The following is a 19174-nucleotide window of genomic DNA, read 5'->3' on the forward strand; positions in this document are numbered from 1 at the left end:
CAGAGAGCCCGATGCGGGATCACAACGCAAGCGGAAGGCAGACACCTAATGACTGAGCTACTCAGGTGCCTGCACCTGACCCCACTTCTTGATTATCACTCACTGGATTCCTATTTATTCTCTCCACACGCCTTCGGAGCTACATCCAGATGGCTTAGCTGGAGAGTGGGTTAGAAAGAGGGGAGACCCAGCTTAGAGACCCAGCTCAAACGGGGCATCAGCCCTGGGAGCACAGGGAAAACCTTTGACTGAATGTGGTTGACTTGCCTTCCCCCGAGACCTGAGGGCCCCCACCTCAGCCTTGGCCTTGGAGGCAGCTGTTTGGGGTCACCACCTGGGGAATGGAAAATGGGCTCCTTGACATCAGGAATGCTGTCCGGCTTCCAGATCCGTGCTCTGATGCCCACGTTGGACTGGGGTCACAAAGATTACAGGCACAGCTGAAGTCACATGCAATCACTTGTGGGGAGGTAGGGGCAGACGTGGTGACAGGGCGCCGACATGTCCCGTGATGGGCTGTCATCAACCTGAGGAAGCAGACGCTGCTCCCGGGAGGGGGTCAGGAATCACGGGAGGCTTCGTGGAAAAGCTGGGCCTCTAAGAAAAAATGGACATTCGCCCTGTGGGGGCAGAGGAGGAAAAACAAGGGGGGGAACTCTCCAAGGCTGGTAAGAGAAAAAGCTGGGAAAGGGGCAGAGGTCCAGGGTAGTCAGAAAAGAAATCGAAGGGCACCGGGTTGGCTCATTTGGAAGAGTGTGCGACTCTTGATCTCAGGACTGTGGGTTCAAGCCTCATGTTGGGCATAGAGATTCCTTCAAAGTAAAATCTTTTTTTAAAAAAACTTTTAGGGGCACCTGGGTGGCTCAGTGAGTTAAGCCTCTACCTGGGGCTCGGGTCATGGTCTCGGGGTCCTGGGATCGAGCCCCACATTGGGCTCTCTGCTCAGCAGGGAGCCTGTTTCCCTTTCTCTGTCTCTGCCTGCCTCCCTGCCTACTTCTGATCCCTGTAATAAATAAATAAAATCTTTAAAAAAAAAAAAAAAAAAAAAAGAAAAGAAAAGAAAGAGCGTGGATTCAAATCCCAGCTCTGCTGCTGTGTGACCCTGAACAAGGGACTTCACCTCTCTGAACCTTGGTTTCGGCGTCTGCTGGGATAGTCCTAGCACCTGTCCCCCAGCGGCTGGGAGGACTTGGAAGTGAGTGAGCTGCAAGTGCTTAGGACGGTGGGTGCATAGTAGGTTTTGACCCATAGTAGGTTTTGTCCTCTCCGCCTCCTGGAACCCAGCCCTGATGCTCTGACAGGTTGCGCTGTTTCCCTCTCACAGCAGAGCTGGCCTGGACCCGCAGGGACTTTGACCCCCGGGGGAGAATTGGATCTCAGGTGAGGGAGGTAACTGGGGTGTGGCCCGGTGGCAGGGTGGGTGGGTGGGTGGGGACTGGAGGAGCTGCTCCTTCTCACACTTCTCGGAGGAGGAAAATTAATCATTTGTGAGGTGAGCAAGGCAGGGCTGCCCTTTGCACACCCCCCCCCCACACCACCCCGTGCTCAGGTTGTGGGGAGGGACAGTCAGGACTGCTGTGGGTCCCCTCCCTGTGGCCCGAGTCACCTGGTGGACGCCTACCCTCCCCCGCAGGACATCCCCAGCCCCTTCTTTGTCTCCGCTGGGGCCCGAGCCGGCCCAGGGAGTGGGCGCTCCTATTAGGAGAAGGGAGGCTCCGGGGCCCCGGGGATGTCTGTCTGTCTGTCTAGGTGGAACACAGCCTTGGGCCTGAAGCCCTGCCCCAGCCTGAGCCACACTCTGTCCCCAGCCCCACCAGGAACCGAGACAATGGCCTCGAAGCCGGAGAAGAGGGTCGCCTCGTCGGTCTTTATCACGCTGGCCCCCCCGCGGCGAAACATGGCCGTGGCCGAGGAAGTGAAGCGGGCAGCTTGTGAGGCCCGGCCGGGCCGCCCCTGGGAAGCCCCTGCTCCTGGGAAGGCGCCCGGGGCTGGCTCAGCAGGGGGAGGTCCAGCCCCTGGACCCCCCCTGCCAGGGCGGCAGCCACCAGGCCAGCGGTATCCCCTCAGCTCTCCAACGGAGGTAAGAAGGTGAGGGGACCGGGCAGGAGGCTGTGTCAGAGGCCACACGGAGGTGGGGAGGAAGGGACCTGCTCTGGGCTCTTTCAGGCGTCCATTCATTCCTCGAGCACCTACTGTGTGCCAGGCAGACTCAAGCCCCCCCGCATGGGTTTGAACCCTGGCTCTTCCACTTGGCTGTGTGAGGTTGGCAAGCCACATACCCTCTCTGTTCCTCCGTTTCCTAATCTATAAAACGGGCATCACAATAGTACCTTCCTCAAAGGATTAGGGGAATGAATACACATGTTTGGGTCTGTGCCTGTCACGTAGAAAGTGTTAAATAATGTGTTACCTGCGGTTACTCTTCTGGGTCAGACACTTGGGACGTGAGAAGAAAGACCAGTCTTTCAGCCTACATGAAACTTAAATCTTAGTGGGAAAACAGATGACCACAAACATAATGTTGGGGAGACACAAGGGCTCTACACGAGCAAAACACGGAGAGGAGGTGGGAGGTACCAATTTTTTTTTTTTTTTGAAGATTTTATTTATTTGAGAGAGAAATTGCAAGAGAGAGAAAGCATGAGCAGAGGGTATAGAGGGAGAAGCAAACTCCCACCTGAGCAGGACTCGATCCCAGGATCCTGGGATCATGACCTGAGCTGGAGGCAGACGTTTAACTGACTGAGCCACCCAGGCGCCCCAGGAAGTACCACTCTTTCTGGGACAATTAGAATGGCTTCTCCCAGCAGGTGACATTTCAGCTTAGCTAAGACCTGAATGACAGGATAGAGCTGGCCAATGGGAACAGCAAGTGCAAAGGCCCTGAGGCAGGAACGAATTGTGCACATTGAAGGACCTCAAAGGTGGTTTTATTCTCTCTCGAACTCTGCCATTCACTTGCTGTGTGGTCTTAGGCATGCAGTTGGTTTGCTTGATTTCAACCCCTGGAAGGTGGAAATTTGGTCATGTATATGACGCATCTGTCACAGAATGGATATAGTTCATACGGGGCTGTTCCTTTGCCTTGTGCTCGGCTCTGCTGCCATGACACCAGAGAGCATTGGAGCCTCCACTCCATGGAGTCTTAGCTGTTGGTTGGGTAGAAACAAGGAAGGAGCACAACCCGGGGGCTTGGGGCAGGGGGATGGCTCTCCTTACAGGACACCAGGTGGAATAAGGAGGCACAGAGACGACAAAGATGAGCTCCTGGAGTTCCCCCAGGGTGTTCTGCTGTCCCTGAGCAAAGTTAGAGTAGCCCCGGGCATCCGTCACCACAGAAACACCCTGAAGACCAATAGGAACTGCCAGTTCCAGGGGCCAGAAAAGGGCAGGAGACAAAGACACTCATGTAACATGCCTCTTCATCTGACACCACCTCGTAAACTGATCTCTCCTTCCTAACCACACATCCCAAGGACACGGCCTCCTCCAGGAGCTTTCCTATAGAACCAAGACCCCGATGACCAGAATTCACACAGCAGGGTGTGTGATCCAGTGGGAAAAAAAATGACGTCCCTTTTGGGTAGGAGAGGGAGCCAGAGTCTATAGTGTAGATGCCCCATTGCCAACATTTCCACAACGTATTCATGGGTTGCTGGATTGCTGGAATACCAGAAAGTCTTGGGAGTGTGGTAACAAAAGCGGACCTTCCCTGGGAGGGGGAGCACCTTGCCGTGGCTGGTCTGCTGGTCCGCCATTTTGTTTGCCAGTGGGGCGCACGGGCAGAGCTCAGGGAATCTCGGGGTTCAGTCTCGCCTGAGTGAGACAAGTTCTAGGCGAGCATCTTGGTCAGGAGTCTGGTCTGACCACAGCACAAAGCGGGCCCTGGGGCCACGCCAGCTGCCGGCTGTCATCTGACACCCCAGCCAGTGCTTGTCTTGGGAATCCACACACAGGTTGGTTTTTTTTTTTTTTTTTTTGGCCCTTGCGTCCTGAGAGAGATCCCCATCTTTCCCTCCCTCCATCCCCACTCCCTTCTAGAAGCCCACATGCACAAAGCCTCACCAGCTCGTATTCAGAAGTCAGTTTTTCTCTTGGCTTCTCTTTGGGAAATCTGCGCTTCCTCCTCCTGCTCCTGGCCAGGGGATCCTGGTTCAGCTGGGGCCCCTCTGCACCCTGCCTGCGGGCCTCCCGCTGCTGCTGCTGCCCGGCTGGAGTTCCTGTCCAGGCCCGGACTCAAGACAGGTCCTGGGAGAGGCCTGGGGGCTCCGGCTGCCTTTCCGCGATCTGGTTCCTGACTCACCTTCAGCTCATCTGGAGCAAGGTTCTCACACTGGCCTCGGGAGGGCCTTGTTCAAACACAGCCGGCTGGCCAGGCCCCACCCTGGGTGCTTCTGATTCAGCAGTGCGGTGCCCCCCCCCCCACCCCGGAGAATGTGCATTTTCTTACGCATTTCCAGATAATGCTGATGCTCTGGTCTGGGGACCCTGGTCAGGGAGCTGCTGTTCTAGCCTAAAGGCTTTAAGCAAGTGAAGCTTGGGGAGCAGAAGAAACGTTTTCCAAGTGTGGTCTTTAAACCAGCAGCGGCGTCTTCACCTGGGAACTTTTCAAAAATGTCAATTCCCAGGCACTTCCCCCAAGCCCGCTGAGTCAGGTCCTCTGGGGGTGGGGCCCACCGTCAGCACCAGAGGATTCTGTGGCTTACTCACAGGTCTAGAATAATCCTCATTATCTTTGTCGAATGGATGAGAAAGCTCTAAGCCCAGAGAGGTGCCCCAGTGACTCAGCAGCGAATGGGACCAGAGCCCCATTGGGGTGGGGGGGGGCAGGGCCTGGGCACTTGTGGTCTGCTTTCCAGGGGTGTCTAAGGCAGTCCTACCTTGTGAGGCTTGGCCTACTGTGTGCCCCAGAGACAGGTGGGAGCCGAAGGCTGATTCAGACCAGACTCCCTGTCCTTTCTCCCCAAGGCACTATGTTTTTTTAAAAGATTTTATTTATTTGGCAGAGACACAGCAAGCGAGGGGACACAAGCAGGAGGAGTGAGAAAGGGGGAAGCAGGCTCCCCACCGAGCCAGGAGCTGGATCCCAGGACCTTGGGATCATTGATCTGAGCCCAAGGCAGAGGCTTAATGACGGAGCCATCCAGGCGCCCCTCCCCGGGGCACTTTTAACAGCTCTGTTCCCCATCAGGCTTTTCAAGGCCGGCTTCCCTCCTGACCCCCAATCCCCTCCTCCGGGGGAGCTGGGCAGTGCCTTCTTGGAACAGGGGTGGGAGTTACGGCATATAAGGAGCTGTTCCTGGACAGAGCAGAGCCTGGGGCTGTGGCCAGAGCTGGGCGATCCTCAGCCCTCCTCCTCCCTCGGTCCTCCCTGGAGCCCCGGATCCAGGCCCCTCCCCTTCTGTGAACCTCTGTAGACTGCAGCTTTCCCACGAAGGATTAAGCTCTTCTGGGGTGCCCGGAGAGGCCTGAGTCTCAGGTGGCTCAGGTCAGGATCCCGGGGTCCTGGGATCAAGCCCTGCATCCCCCCTCTCTGCACAGCGGGGAGTCTGCGTCTCCCTCTCCCTCTGCCTGCTGCTCCCCACTGCTTGGGCACGTGCTCTCTTTCTCTCTCAAATAAATCCTTAAAAAAAAAAAAGTTAAGCTCTCTTGCACTAACCGTGAAAATAATGTCATGTGGGGGTGTTTTTCTTATGTATGTACGTGTGTTTGCTGTTGGGTGGTTCTTTTTTTTTTTCCCCCTAAGATTTTATTTATTTATTTGAGAGATGGAGATCACAAGTAGGCAGAGAGACAGGCAGAGAGAGAGGAGGAAGCAGGCTCCCCGATGAGCAGAAAGCCCAATGCAGGGCTCGATCCCAGGACCCTGAGATCGTGACCTGAGCCGAAGGCAGAGGCTTTAATCCACTGAGCCACCCAGGCGCCTTATTTATTACATCGGAGAGAGAAAAAGCACAAACAGGGGGACCTGTTTGCAGAGGGAAAGTAAGCAGAGGGAGAAGCAGACTCTCTTCTAAGCAGGGAGCCTGATATGGGGCCCAATCCCAGTACCCTGGGATCATGACCCAAGCCAAAGGCAGATGCTTACCTGACTGAGTCACCCACGCGTCCCTAAAGTCTCTTAATTCCAGGGACGTTTCCCCTTTCTTTTTCTCTCACATGCCGTTGACTTTTTGCAGAAAGTAGGGTCAGTTTCTGTAGAATGTCCCTGGTTTTTCCCTTGGCTCCCACACCTATTCAACTCATCCCCTCTCCCAAATTTATCATTAAGTGGAGTTAATTCCAGAAACCTGATGAGATTGGGTTTGGTTCTTGCTTATATTTGGGGTTTGTTCTGGTCAGAACATTCCATGGGTGTCCCCTTACCTGTCTACAACCTAACACGAACCTGAAGATCCCTGGTATCTGCCTGGGGTTGATCCGTGGATTCGGGTGGTGACAGTCTGACCCCTTTTCTGGAAAGTTCTACATCTGCCTTTCACCTGATGCTTTCAACACTCGATAGGCATTACCTGAATCCGTTATTTAACCCAGGTGGTGGCTCCCACACTTGAGCGGCATATCGTCACTGGGAGGGTTTCTCCTGCTGTCAGTGGCTGCACACCCCCCCGCGTCCCCCCCCCCCGCAGGTTCCGATTCTCCAGATCCAGGGCAGACGCAGATGGTGCATTCCTAGACATAGTTCCAGGCACTGTGGCTGCTGAGCCAGGAACCACACTTTGAGAGCCGCAGCCTTAGGAGCTGAGTTTGCTTGTACTTCAACAGGGACCTTCTAGCAAGGATTTGGGGCCCTCGAGTGTCCAGGTAGGGAGGGCTGTTATGGAAGGTTCTGACAGCTTCTGTTTTCTGAGCCCACACCACGTGCCATCTCCCGTGCCAAGTCCTTCCTGTTCTCAGCCCGGAAAGGTTGATACCCATGTTTCCACTGAGTAAACAGACCCAGAGAGGTTAAGTGTCTTGCCTAAGGACACACAGCAAGTCAAAAGCAGAGCCAGAAATGGGACCCAGGCCTGGGGGGGCCCTGGACCTGAGCTCTTGACCCCCATGTTGTATGGCCTTCTGGGTAAGTGCACACCTTTTCTGTCCGCCTGCAGAGACTCAGACCAACCCCTCTCTCCCCTTTTGGTTGCAGGATGTTCTCTCCCTCCTCCTCCCTTGGATGGTGAGGACACACTCCCCGACCTGGACCTCCTCCCTCCTCCACCGCCCTCCCCTGATGAGCAGCTCCCTGCCTCGATGGGAGCATCACTCATTTCAGACTTAGAGCAGCTGCATCTGCCCCCGCCCCCGCCCCCACCTCAGGTATGGGTCCCTCCATCCCTGTGGAGCCCCAGGGTCCCCAGGGAGGGGGACGGAGAGTCTGCGCCTTTCAGGGATTTAAGCTTTGGAGGTTGCTCCTGCCTGAGGGTTGTCCCTCTTCAATACTTTTAAGCTGGTAAAAGCTGATCCTGCTTTTCAAGGTCCCTGGAGGACGGGTGCCAGACCCTTTGCCCCCTCAGTTACCCCCCTTTCAGCTCTGAGAAGATAATTTTAATCCCCTGCCCTTCATAGAGGCCGTCGTAGTAACGGGCAGGATTCCAGGCCAGGCAAGAGCGATTCCAGAAGATTCTTCAGAAGTGGCTGGAAGTAGCTTTGGGCCCCAGCCACTGCCGTCAGCCTTCTAGCGGAGCGACGTTTGGTCGCTTGCCTCTCTGTGCCTCAGTTTCCTCCTCTGGAGAGCGGGGCTAATTGTGCTTGGTGCCATCAGAGGAGGAGCAGAGCTGAGAGGGCTGTGTGGGGTCCCCACTGGGTGACAGCTCCCCTGCCCTCCCCTTGTCACCCCACAGTCCCTGACCGAGGCACCTCCGCCCCAGCCTCGGCCCGGTCTCGCCAGGCCTGCGGAGGACGAGCTGCCGCCTCCCCCAGAAGAAACAGTCGGCTTCCACGAGAGGGAGGCGTCCACAGGTACGGGCTCGGGGCTGGAAGACTTCTGGGTGGTCCCCAGGAGCCCTCACTGGACACGCAGGAGCTTCCGAGCCGGAACTAGAAAAGCGGGGCCCCCGGCGTCGGTCCCACTCACGGTTCAGCCACGCGCCTCATTCCTGTACATCAGTTTTATGTTTATTACCTTAATCTTTTCCCTTTGTAACTGAAATCCATTTTTATGCTATTTTAAAAATATTTTTATATTTTATTTATTTGAGAGAGAGAGGGGAGGGGAGGGGCAGAGCGCAAGAATCTCAAGCAGACTCCTCCCCGAGTGCCGAGCCAGATGCAGGGCTCAATCTCACGACCCTGAGATCATGATCTGAGCCTAAGTCAGGAGTTGGACGCTCGCTCCACTGACTGCGCCCCCCCGGCGCCCTGAACTGAAGCCCATTTAAATATCGATCAGCAAAATGTGCTATGATAGCAAAATGCCTTGGATTTTTTCACTGTTTAATTTTTTTTTAAGATTTTATTTGTCACAGAGAGAGGGATCACAAGTAGGCAGAGAGGCAGGCAGAGATAGAGGAGGAAGCAGGCTCCCTGCTGAGCAGAGAGCCCGATTGGGGACTCGATTCCAGGACCCTGAGATCATCACCTGAGAGGAAGGCAGAGGCTTAACTCACTGAGTCACCAAGGTGCCCCTCACTGTTTAATTTTTTGAACACATAGTGTTCTTGCATAGACAAGATAAAAAGAACAGAAAGACAGTGCAAAGTCTCCCCTTTGAGTCATCTGTGTGTCTCCCGCTTTCCTGTCAGATGGGCAGCCTCTTTAACATCTCCCGTATCCTTCCAGAGACATCTGATGCATATGCAAGCTGTGTCTGGGCTGCCCCCCGGCCCAGCCCATTTTTCCACAAACTGGAGCGAACTCTCAGCTGTTCTGCACTTTGCTTTCTTTCCTTCAAACACCTTAGGGCTCACACCACACCCGAACATAACATGGCTCCTTTTTCACAGCTGTATAGTATTCCACTGGGGCCCTGCTGTATATGTGTAGCCAGCTGCCTGTGGATGGACACTTAGGTGGTTTCTTGCTCTAACAAGTAAGACTGAGACGAAGTGTCTTTCACGTGGGTCATTTTGCCTGCGTGCGAGTTTGTGAGAGAAATTTCTAGAAGAGAAAATACCAAGGCCAACGGGTACATGCATTTGGTCCTCCCGATCTGTACCACGCCCCCCAGCAGTGTCTGAAGGCATGACCCCCCCACGCCTCCCCAGGCCCATGTCTTAGCCATCTACTTAGCAGCTGCTAAGTGCTTACCAGGCACCAAAAGCCTTCTCTACTCCACGGTTATGATCTAATTCTCTGGCTTCTTCTAGTCTTATGGTTTCAATTGTCATACTTAGATCTTTGATACATTTGGAATTATCTGGGCATAAAGGTGTCACCATGGAGCCTCCTTTAAATTTTTTTTTTTTTTTAAGATTTTGTTTATTTATTTGACAGAGAGAGATCACAAGTAGTCAGAGAGGCAGGCAGGAAGAGAGGAAGGGAAGCAGGCTCCCTGCTGAGCAGAGAGCCCGGTGCAGGACTCGATCCTAGGACCCTGAGATCATGACCTGAGCCGAAGGCAGCGGCTTAACCCACTGAGCCATCCAGGCACCCCCTCATTTAAATTTTTACAGATGGTAACCCATGCGTCCCGATGCTGTGTCCTTTAATTTAGGCTTTTTTTTTTTTTTTAAGTAATTTCTACAGCCAACAGGGGGCTCAAACCCACAACGCTGAGATCAAGAGTTGCACACTCCAATGACTGAGCCAGGCGGGCGCCTGTCCCCGATTTAGGCTTTCAGGGGCTTTTCACATTCCTTTTTATTGCTCCTAAAATGAGGCCACACTCCCAACCCCCACCTCCCCACCTCCCCACCCCCCCACCCCCTACTCCCGCCCTGGGGCTCGAGACCTAGCACTTTAGGCTTGTCCTGGGCGGTGCCTGGGTGCAGTTCTCCCAGGCCGGGTGACTGACAGCTGGTGTCTCCTCCACCCCAGATGTCTGTGCCTTCTGCCACAAGGCCGTGTCCCCCCGAGAGCTGGCCGTGGAAGCCATGAAGAGGCAATACCACGCCCGGTGCTTCACGTGCCGCACCTGCCGCCGCCAGCTGGCCGGGCAGAGCTTCTACCAGAAGGACGGGCGGCCCCTCTGCGAACCCTGCTACCAGGTAACCTCCCACTGCGGGTGGCCTCCGGGCACCAGACACCGTGCTGGGCCCTTGGAAGGTCTCCCATTATTTCGTTCCCCACAGTAATCCTGGGAGGCAGGCCCAGGGACCCATTTCACAGATGAGGACATTGAGGGTCAGCGAGGGGAAGGAGCTCAGCCAAGGTGTATTAGTTTTCTGTGGCTGCTGTGGTAAATCCCCACAAACTTGATGACCTCACACAGCACCCATTTATCCTACAGTTCCGGAGGTCGGAAGTCCATGGGCAGACCTGCACCCCCTCTGGAGGCTCTAGGGGAGAATCTGTTTCCTTACCTTTTCCAGCTTCTGTAGCTGCGTCCTTTGTGTCCCTTGGTTCCTTCGTCAACCTTCAAAGTCAGCACAGTGGTGTCTTGCTTTGGTGTCCTGCTTCCTCCTCTCTGTCAGTTCTCCCGCTGCCTCCCTCTTACGGGGACACTGGGGATGGCACTTCGAGCCCACCCAGGATCCTCTCCCCATGTCGAGACGCTGAACTCAATCATATCTGCAGACCCTTTGGCCATTAGAGCCCATAGTCATGGGTTCCAGGGATTAGGACCTGCATGTCCTGGGGGCATGGACGCAGCCTGTCACACGTCACACTCTGGAAGGTGGTGGACGGTGGGGAGCGGGGCTTCTCCCACTGTGCCGCCCAGTTCTGGAGCCCGTGCTCTTGCCTCTTGCCTGAAACTACAGGCTTGAGTGCACAGAGGAACCTGTGTCACCTCCGAGTACCAGAGGCCATCTGGGAGAGCTGGTTTGGTTGCCACGATGTTAGAATTGCAACCTTCTGATGGCGTGTGGTGCGCAGCCCACTCAGACGTGTGCCCTGGCTGTGTGCGGACCTCCCCTTGGTCTCATGAGTCGATAGCACCTGGGGGGTCTGTGTTTTTAACAGGTCTCTCGGGTGATTCTGATACACACACTGCAGTTTGAAAGCGACTGATTCCAAGTGTTAGAATATTTGGAGGACTAGCTAGTAAACTCCAGACAATCTGGTGACCGTTTCAAGACATCACCAAAGTCAGGAGGCACCGTGGGAGCAGCAAGAAGCCAGGCCATCCGCACCCTATCCCTCTGACCCCCTCAAATGACAGGGGGAGATAACCTTATCCTCTTACCTGCTCACAGCCAGGCACGGGTGAGGCACTGAGGGGAAACCGGGGCGAGGGTGTACTGACAGCTGGAAACAGCAGGAGGAAGACTCTAGGCTGTGTTCTAGGGAGGGAAGGGCTGCCCCCAGGACAAGGAGAGAGGGGGTTCCCACCAAGGGGGAGCAGAGACCAACACACCTTTCTGTCGGGATGAAATCAGGTTAAATGAACAGGAGCCCAGCTAGGAAGGGAGGGGACCGGTTTGGAAGAGAAGGTGGACAGGCTGGAAGGTCTTTGCTCTGGGTCAGTAATCTCTCTCTCTCTCTCTCTCTCTCTCTCCCTGCTCCCTCCCTTCCTTCTCCCGCCTTCCCATTCCCCTTTTCACCACCCCCCCCCCCCGCCATCCTCCTCATTCCAGAAGGGATCTGAGGAGCTTATAAGAATGCACAAATACCTATAGTAAATAATGTTGTACACTTAAAAATTTGCTAAGAGTATAGATCTCATATAATGAAATTTCAGAGATAGATAAATCAGAAGAGAGGAAAATTAAAGTAGAACGGGGGATGAAGCCATAGGGAAACTTAGTACCCCAAAATATATGACTAAAAGACCCCTATAGTCATTCGCTAAAGTGGGACACAGAATTTGACTCTGAGCTTCCCAGTGGCCAAATGGAAAAGGGAAAGAGTTTTGAAATTTATTGTCTGTAAGATCAAAAGCACACCAGTTCTTCCTGGAATTCCGTTTCCTGACTGTGAGGTTTAAGAGAAATTTCCCCCATGGGTCCTAGTGGACACTGGCCATAAGCAGGTCCTAGTAATGAAAAATACAGTAATAGCTCCTTGGCAGGATTCCTCACTCTAGGCCCAGGACAGAATGCTAAGCTTGATTCACTTTAACCAATGGTAGAGGTTTTGGGGTGGTGGTTACGGGCCAGTTGCATGAGCGGGAGCCCTTCTCTCTAGCCCTGTGCTTCTAGGCCCCTGTGGGTTGCCAGCTAGAAACCCCTTGCTGCTTGGAGCGGGCACAGCCATGGGATGGCTCTGAGGCAGTGTCCCTCTGTCCCAGGACACCCTGGAGAAGTGTGGCAAGTGTGGCGAGGTGGTCCAGGAGCACATCATCAGAGCCCTGGGCCGGGCCTTCCATCCTGCCTGTTTCACATGCGTTACCTGTGCCCGGTGCATTGGGGACGAGAGCTTTGCCCTGGACAACCAGGATGAAGTGTACTGCCTGGACGACTTCTATAGGTATGAGAGGGGGTCTGCGTGCTGGGTAGGACTCAGCCAGAACAGAGGAGCCTGGCCCAAGCTCTAGGGGCTGGCACAGAGCATTCCTGCAATCTCTGGGCTCACAGAAACCTGTCTGCCTGGTCCACACACCCTATATTTGACCACACACCTGCTTCTAGCTGAAACCCCACGTACTTGCACTGTGGCAGGCACTTCACGTGAGTTAAGCCCTTTAATCCCCAAGCCTGGCCTGTCAGGCAAGTACTATTAAGCATTCTCTTTTACCAAATGTGGAAACTGAGGCAGGCAGCAGGTATGGAAGTTCCGATTCAAGCCCTGAGGCTGCAGAGGCTCCCTTTGGAGCTAGAGCCTTATGAAGCCGTAGCCCGAAGCTAGGACACCTGTCTGGCTAAGTCCCTACACTGGGGTTGTGCACTGCCCAAGGGGAGAGACAGCTGTGTCTGTTCAAAAGACAGGGAAAAAGAAGAAGCGTTGACCCACAGTACCAGATAAACGAAAAGGGGGGGGTCAGCCCCACTGAACACACATGAGATTTCTTGCCTTTCTAAAATTCAAAAGTTCCCCAGTCACTTCCTTGCCTCGAGCTAATTATACCCTGGGAAGCCGGGTCTAATTACACCAGCCTCTCCATCCGCTCCTGCCAGGAAGAAAGAGGCTTTGTGGCTGTGGCTGCAGGTGCAGTCACATGGCGACGCGTCCAAAATAGCTCCGGGAGCCGAACTAGCGCCACCCCGGCTCCCACAGCTAATTTCTGCGGTCCTGGCCAGAGCGCCTCAAGCGTGGGTTCCCTTCCCTCTAGGAAATTCGCCCCTGTGTGCAGCATCTGTGAGAACCCCATCATCCCTCGGGACGGGAAGGATGCCTTCAAAATCGAGTGCATGGGGAGGAACTTCCATGAAAACTGCTACAGGTGTGAGGTGAGTGGGGTGGTCAGGAGTCAGGATCACGCTGCGGGTGGCCCCCTGCTGCCCCCAACCCAGCCCTGTCGAGAACCCATGGGATGCCAACACTGTGCTGGGTGCCGGGACATGGGGACAAGTTGGGGTAGGGGCTCAGCTGCCAAGTGTTCACCACCCAGTAGCAGAGACAGATAAGAATGGAGATCATTAGAAGCAGTCTATTAATCAGAGCTCTGAGTTAATGATAAAAACCAAGCTCAGGGCCCCTGGGTGGCTCAGTGGGTTAAAGCCTCTGCCTTTGGCTCAAGTCATGATCTCAGGGTCCTGGGATCGAACTCCCGAGTCGAGCTCTCTGCTCGGCAGGGAGCCTTCTTCCTCCTCTCTCTCTGCCTGCCTCTCTGCCTACTTGTGATCTCTCTCTCTGTCAAATAAATAAAATCTTTAAAAAAAAAAAATGCTCATCCTGCTTTCCTCAAGAAAGGGAATCTCATTGATGAGATCATCAGGGCATCTCTCCGTCTCTCAGTTCTGCCCATTTTGTATGTTCGCTTCATTTTCTCTTCCTGGGGGCTAGCTCCTCTATGAGGAGAGGGATACAGGCGTGGTCATCCTTCCAACCTTGAAACCCCATCAAGGAAACTGGCCCAGTCTCAAGAAGGCCTCTGATTGGCCCAGCTTGGGTCACATGAGCCAATCTGAGCCAATCACTGGCCGGGGGGCTATGATGGACAATCCCTGAGGCCAGGGAAGCAGGTCCCCAGGACACAGGAGGAGTTGCTACGAGCCTGGGAAAGAAGAAGGGGATGCTGCAGAGTGTAGGGAAGCGAAGATCGGAAAAAGCTGCCCAGCATAGGGCACCCACCCATCCCCCATCCCTCCCCCGCCCCCCCAGCAGCTTCCCCTGCTTGCTTCAAAGCTCTGCTGTCACCGTCTTGAAATTCTTCCTCTTCGAACAAGGGGTGCTACTTTGCCCTTTGCTCTGGGCTCTGCAATTATGTAGTCAGTCCTTCTAGGGAGACTCCCGAGTCCTTCCCTGCCTCTTCCTCTGTCACCCCCATGTTGCTGATGTGTCTTCTCTGGTGATGGTGACAAAGGTAGCAACCCTTTTTTTTTTTTTTAAGATTTTTATTTATTTGATAGAGACCCAGCAAGAGAGAGAACACAAGCAGGGGGAGTGGGAGAGGGATAAGCAGGCTTCCTACTGAGCAGGAGCCCAATGCGGGGCTTGATCCCAGGACCCCAATGTGGGGCTCGATCCCAGGACCCCGGCATCATGACCTGAGCCAAAGGCAGACACTTAACGACGGAGCCACCCAGGTGCCCCAACGTAGCAACTTTTATGGTGCCACCTAAGTGGGGTGTCCCAGAGGACATCTCTTAGCCAGCCAGTGAGTAACTCCAAACATTTACCTTACTTTGCCGTATTTAAACAGATGCATGGAGCCAAGAGGCTGTTTGTGCTCAAGTGACAAGGAGGCTTGGTGGAGAAGTTGACACATTGCTCCATATTACGTTGTGCGTTGGTTGTGGTTCAAGGTCCAGCTGATAATACATCTTGCCAGAACAATGATGTCATTTAAGTGCTGTTATCACCACTCTAGCCCTCATTAGGCCCCATAGTGATTAGCTTTTCCCTGAGCCTGGCTGGTGAGCACACAAACCCTCCCTGCGTACCCCTAGTCGGCTTGGCGAAGGCAGCTGTAAGCATCACCCAGGCTGCTGCTCTAAGTCCGGGCTCTGGCTCTAGCAGTTACATTTTAGAGGGGAAGGCTTGAAACACCGTGGCCCGGAACTGATCCGGGGTGCTGTTTCCCCAGGCAGAGAAATGGGCTCCAAGGTGCCATCTCAGATGAGGAACAATGGGGGAAAAACAGCCTGAAAAAAGTGACTCCAACTCTGGTCCATTAGACCTAGTTCTAGCCAGCTCTGGGCCATCCCACAGCTCCCTCACAGACTGTGACTCCGTCATAGATGAGGGCTTTTCTCCCTTGATTCTAATTGAGGAGAGGACACATGTACCCTTTTGGGACGTGAGGTTTGGCACTTGATACTGCGGAATGCCAAGCAAGTAGCCTCTAGGAAGAGTACAGATCCGTGACCTTGCACGACTTGAGGTGCAGTTGCAGGGAACAGACACACGAGGGCGCCCTTCTCCTCTGGCTGTGCTGGGTTAGGATGGCCGCTGGGACCCCAAAGTTGTCTCTGTGGGGACCAGCTGCTCTGGCCCGAGCCATGCAGCTTCCAGAGGTTGCCAGCTGAGCCCTGATTCAGATCTCCGGACATTCAGTCGTTCCCATTGTTGCACTCCAGCGTGTGTCCAGGGGAGGCTCCCAGTGAGGTGTGGGCAAAACGGTTAAGTGGGCAAATTTCAGGCCCCGAATCCCCAACCTCCTTGGTCCGAAATCCTTTGGAGATTTGAAAAATCAGAGGTTTGTGCCAGTGTTGAAGCTGTGCAGACAGGGGAGCAAGAAAAAAGATGCCTGGGCTCAGGCTAGAGACCTGTCCTGTCCCAGTCTAGAAGCAGCTGCCCGGCCTGGGGCGAGCCTGTCGTTCCCCAGACCTCAGTTTCCCCAGCTGTGAAGTGATGGGACGAGACTCGATTCAGTAATTCACGCAGCAGACGGTTATCGTGGGCTCGTGGGTGTACCAGAGTCTGGCCTAGGCGGGATCTAGCAGGAAATGGGGTCACTGCCTCTCAGAGCTTGCGTTCTAAAGGGGCTGCTGCTGGGTGATCACTAAGGCCCTTCTAGCTCTTCCTGAGATCCCTCAGTGTCCGTGACCCTCGGTGTCCTCAGTTCTCCCCTTGGCTGACTCCGCCCTCATCGCTCACACCTCCGTGGGGATGGAAGCCCCCATGGGCCTCGTCTTCCCGGCCCTCTGGAAGTACATTTGTCAGTTAATTTCATCAGCAAACGCGGGGGGGGGGGTCCGCCCCGTGCAGGCTCCGGGCCGCTTGCTCGGGTCTGGGGTCCATCCGCTCGTGCCTTGTTTCCCGCAGGACTGCAGGATCCTCCTGTCCGTGGAGCCCACGGACCAAGGCTGCTACCCGCTGAACAACCGCCTCTTCTGTAAGCCGTGCCACGTGAAGCGGAGCGCCGCGGGGTGCTGCTGAGGGCACCCGCCGGGGCGGGAGGGCCCCTCCTGACTCAGTTTGCCTTTCTGACTCACGCTTGCACACTCTCCTTCTGAGCCAGGACAGGGACCGGCCTGCGGCTCTGCCCCGCTTCGTCGGGGACATGGGGGCTGAACCGCCCCAGGCTGAGCCCCCTCCCCGCTCAGAAGTGGGCGGTTGGCAGACGGACGGTGCTTCTCAGACTTTCCACTCCTCCTCTAGCCTCTGGGCTCTGGAAGGCTTTCAGGGCTCCCATCTCCGAGGCTCTCGCCCCTCTCAAGCACTGGCCTTGACCCCCACTTCCATGGGTGAGTCGGCATGAGTTCTCTAGATGCCACACCATGTCCCTAGCAATGACACTTTAGCTGTCCCCGTAGGGGATACTAAGACCAGCCCTGGCCTGCAGGACTGAGCTGTTTGGGTAAACCTCCAGGGTCCCTTAAAAAGCCCTACCCCACCCCCCCCTTTTTTTTTTTTTTAACAAATTTGAGATTTAAACAGTGAGAAACATTCTTTGGACTTGGGGCGAGGTAGGGATCTTGGTAGGAAAAATCTCATAAATGTACAAGAATGTGGCCTAGCGGTGGGAGCCTTGGACGTCTCACCTGGAGGACATGTCATGCTGACGTGGGGACCAGGTATGAACCTGAACCGCCCAGCAGGGGCGGGCGGAGAGGGTGGTGTAGGCTGACATACTGGGGACGCCGGCCACCCCTCTGCCCTGCCTTCGGGTGCACCTCCCGGTGCCACAGTGATTCTCCATTAAGTGCCGGTTGTATGCTGGGACCAGGGTCCAGAAGCTCTGAGTGTCCTTCCAACAGCCTTGATCGGGGCTGTGTACGCTACCCCCCACGCATGCGCACACTCTTACGGGACAGGACTGGGCTGTCCCTTCTGCCTACCCGTTTATCCCCCGCTGTGTCCCACTCGGACCCTCCAACCCAGGCTGCCCTGTGACCACTGCTTCCGCAAGGCCGTACCTAGAAGATTCTTCTTTTTAAGGAAAATCACTTTTGATGCTTTGTAACTTCTGAGACTGCTTGTAGGGCATGAACAAATGAACTTTCCTCCCTGGAGTGCTCGGGGTGCACCACGCTCTCCTCTGCGGATGCCCTGGGCTCCGAGTACTGGGAGCGTCTCCTTCTGGAGCCCCTTAGGGGCCTCAGAACGGAGCCCAGCTTCTGGCTCAAAGCTTGGAGAGTGAGACCCAACCTGTGGGCGTTCACATACCATTTCCACAATTCTTGTAACCAAGAACCTCCTGTTCTCTTCTTCCTTAATATTTTCTTGGACTCAACATATTTTTTTTGTTTTACTTATTTCAAACTTTAGTCTCATGCTAAGCAATATATCCTGCCGTCACATCTTATGTGCTAGTTATGTTTTTTCCTATTACACGTGAAAATAAACGCGTACCTATTCAAAGTCTGTCTGTGTTCCAACTAAGATCTCTAGAGAAAGGCCGGCCTTCGGCAGTAGCTGGAGAAATGTGGGTTGGTTGTCTTCTCACTGTGGTACGAGTGTCCAGACAGCGCCTGTTCCTCGTTCCCCCAAACAGGGGCTCAGCTCAGCAGATGGAGGGACTCGTGTCCCTCTCCCTGCCCAGTGACGAAGACTTGCCTGCAGCAGCTGACCCCCAGGCATGCTGGTGCACCGTTCCCAGACACAGGCCACCAGCAGCAAGAGTGGCTGCAGGGTGCCCAGAGCGGGGCCTCTGTTTTGGGGGGCCCTCCAGGGCCGGCAGATCCTTTCACAGAGTCAACATCTGCCCGCGGGTTGTGCTGTCTGCACACGAACAGAACGTCCCCCTCCACCCTCGCAGGGACAGCCTGGCTCGCTTGGCGAGCGTAGCTCTGGAGAGAAGGGTGCGTGGAGCAGTGGCCTTGGGGGTGCTCAGACCTGGCTCTAGTCCACTCTTAACAGTGTGGACAAGTGATCAGTCCTGAGCCTTGATTTTCCTCATTGGTAAAATGGGAATAATGCTGACCTCTATCACACAAGTTTGCTGTGACCAAAAGAAAGGAGTATCAGGCTGGTGAGGATTCACTCCCAGGGCTGGCCGGCAGCTCTTAGCATTCATCACTGGCCCTGTGACGCCCATCAGAGACTGCTGGGGACATGCCTGCAGTGACAGACCTGGGTGTCCCATGCTTGCTGAGGCGCAGGAGGCCACATGGCGCAGGGAACCTCGGGGCGTCTCCCTACGTGGGCATTAGTGGGGACTCCCAGGACTCCAGGATTCTGGCTGGTATTGAGGGATTTGGGGGAGGATTTAGGGAGGTGAGGGTTTGGTCCTGTGTGCTGTAAGAAGCAGGGAGACCGACTGAGAGGCGTGATGCATTTGTATCCAGCAGGCTTGGTAGGCAACAGTGGCTTACGGCAGAGGATGCTGGCCAGTTTTGCAGGTGGCCCGGAGTCACTCAGCCCTGCTGGTCCCCAGCTGCCAGGGGCCACTTTGCTCTCTTAATCACCACACTCAGTTTGGTTTGGCTTTTCCTATCATGGATACGTAACCATGCGCTGGGATTCCTGTGTTCCAGTCTGTTTCTGGCTGGTTGTGTTTGGAGGGATGGTATCTGGATGAAATTCTGGGGATGCTTTTGTCTTCCAGGCTGCATGTGTAGGAATCATTCCATAAGGGGACAGACTTCTGGGGAGCATTCTGCAA

General features: G+C 54.9%; 1 protein-coding gene across 1 annotated transcript in view; it reads left to right on the forward strand.

Moving 5' to 3' along the window:
* FBLIM1 (filamin binding LIM protein 1) overlaps nucleotides 1-17934 on the forward strand; it is a 20479-nt gene extending 2545 nt beyond the window's left edge. Inside the window, 8 exon segments of the mRNA XM_045063805.1 lie at nucleotides 1809-1999; nucleotides 2002-2080; nucleotides 7133-7302; nucleotides 7827-7944; nucleotides 9961-10130; nucleotides 12314-12492; nucleotides 13295-13412; nucleotides 16393-17934. Coding sequence (XP_044919740.1) covers nucleotides 1829-1999; nucleotides 2002-2080; nucleotides 7133-7302; nucleotides 7827-7944; nucleotides 9961-10130; nucleotides 12314-12492; nucleotides 13295-13412; nucleotides 16393-16506 — 1119 coding nt within the window. The 5' untranslated portion in view covers nucleotides 1809-1828 and the 3' untranslated portion in view covers nucleotides 16507-17934.
* Nucleotides 17935-19174: the final 1240 nt, after the last annotated feature.

Source organism: Mustela putorius, unplaced genomic scaffold (assembly GCF_011764305.1).
Source record: "Mustela putorius furo isolate JIRA1106 unplaced genomic scaffold, ASM1176430v1.1 tig00003853_pilon_pilon_pilon, whole genome shotgun sequence".
In the NCBI taxonomy this organism is placed as follows: Eukaryota; Metazoa; Chordata; class Mammalia; order Carnivora; family Mustelidae; genus Mustela; species Mustela putorius.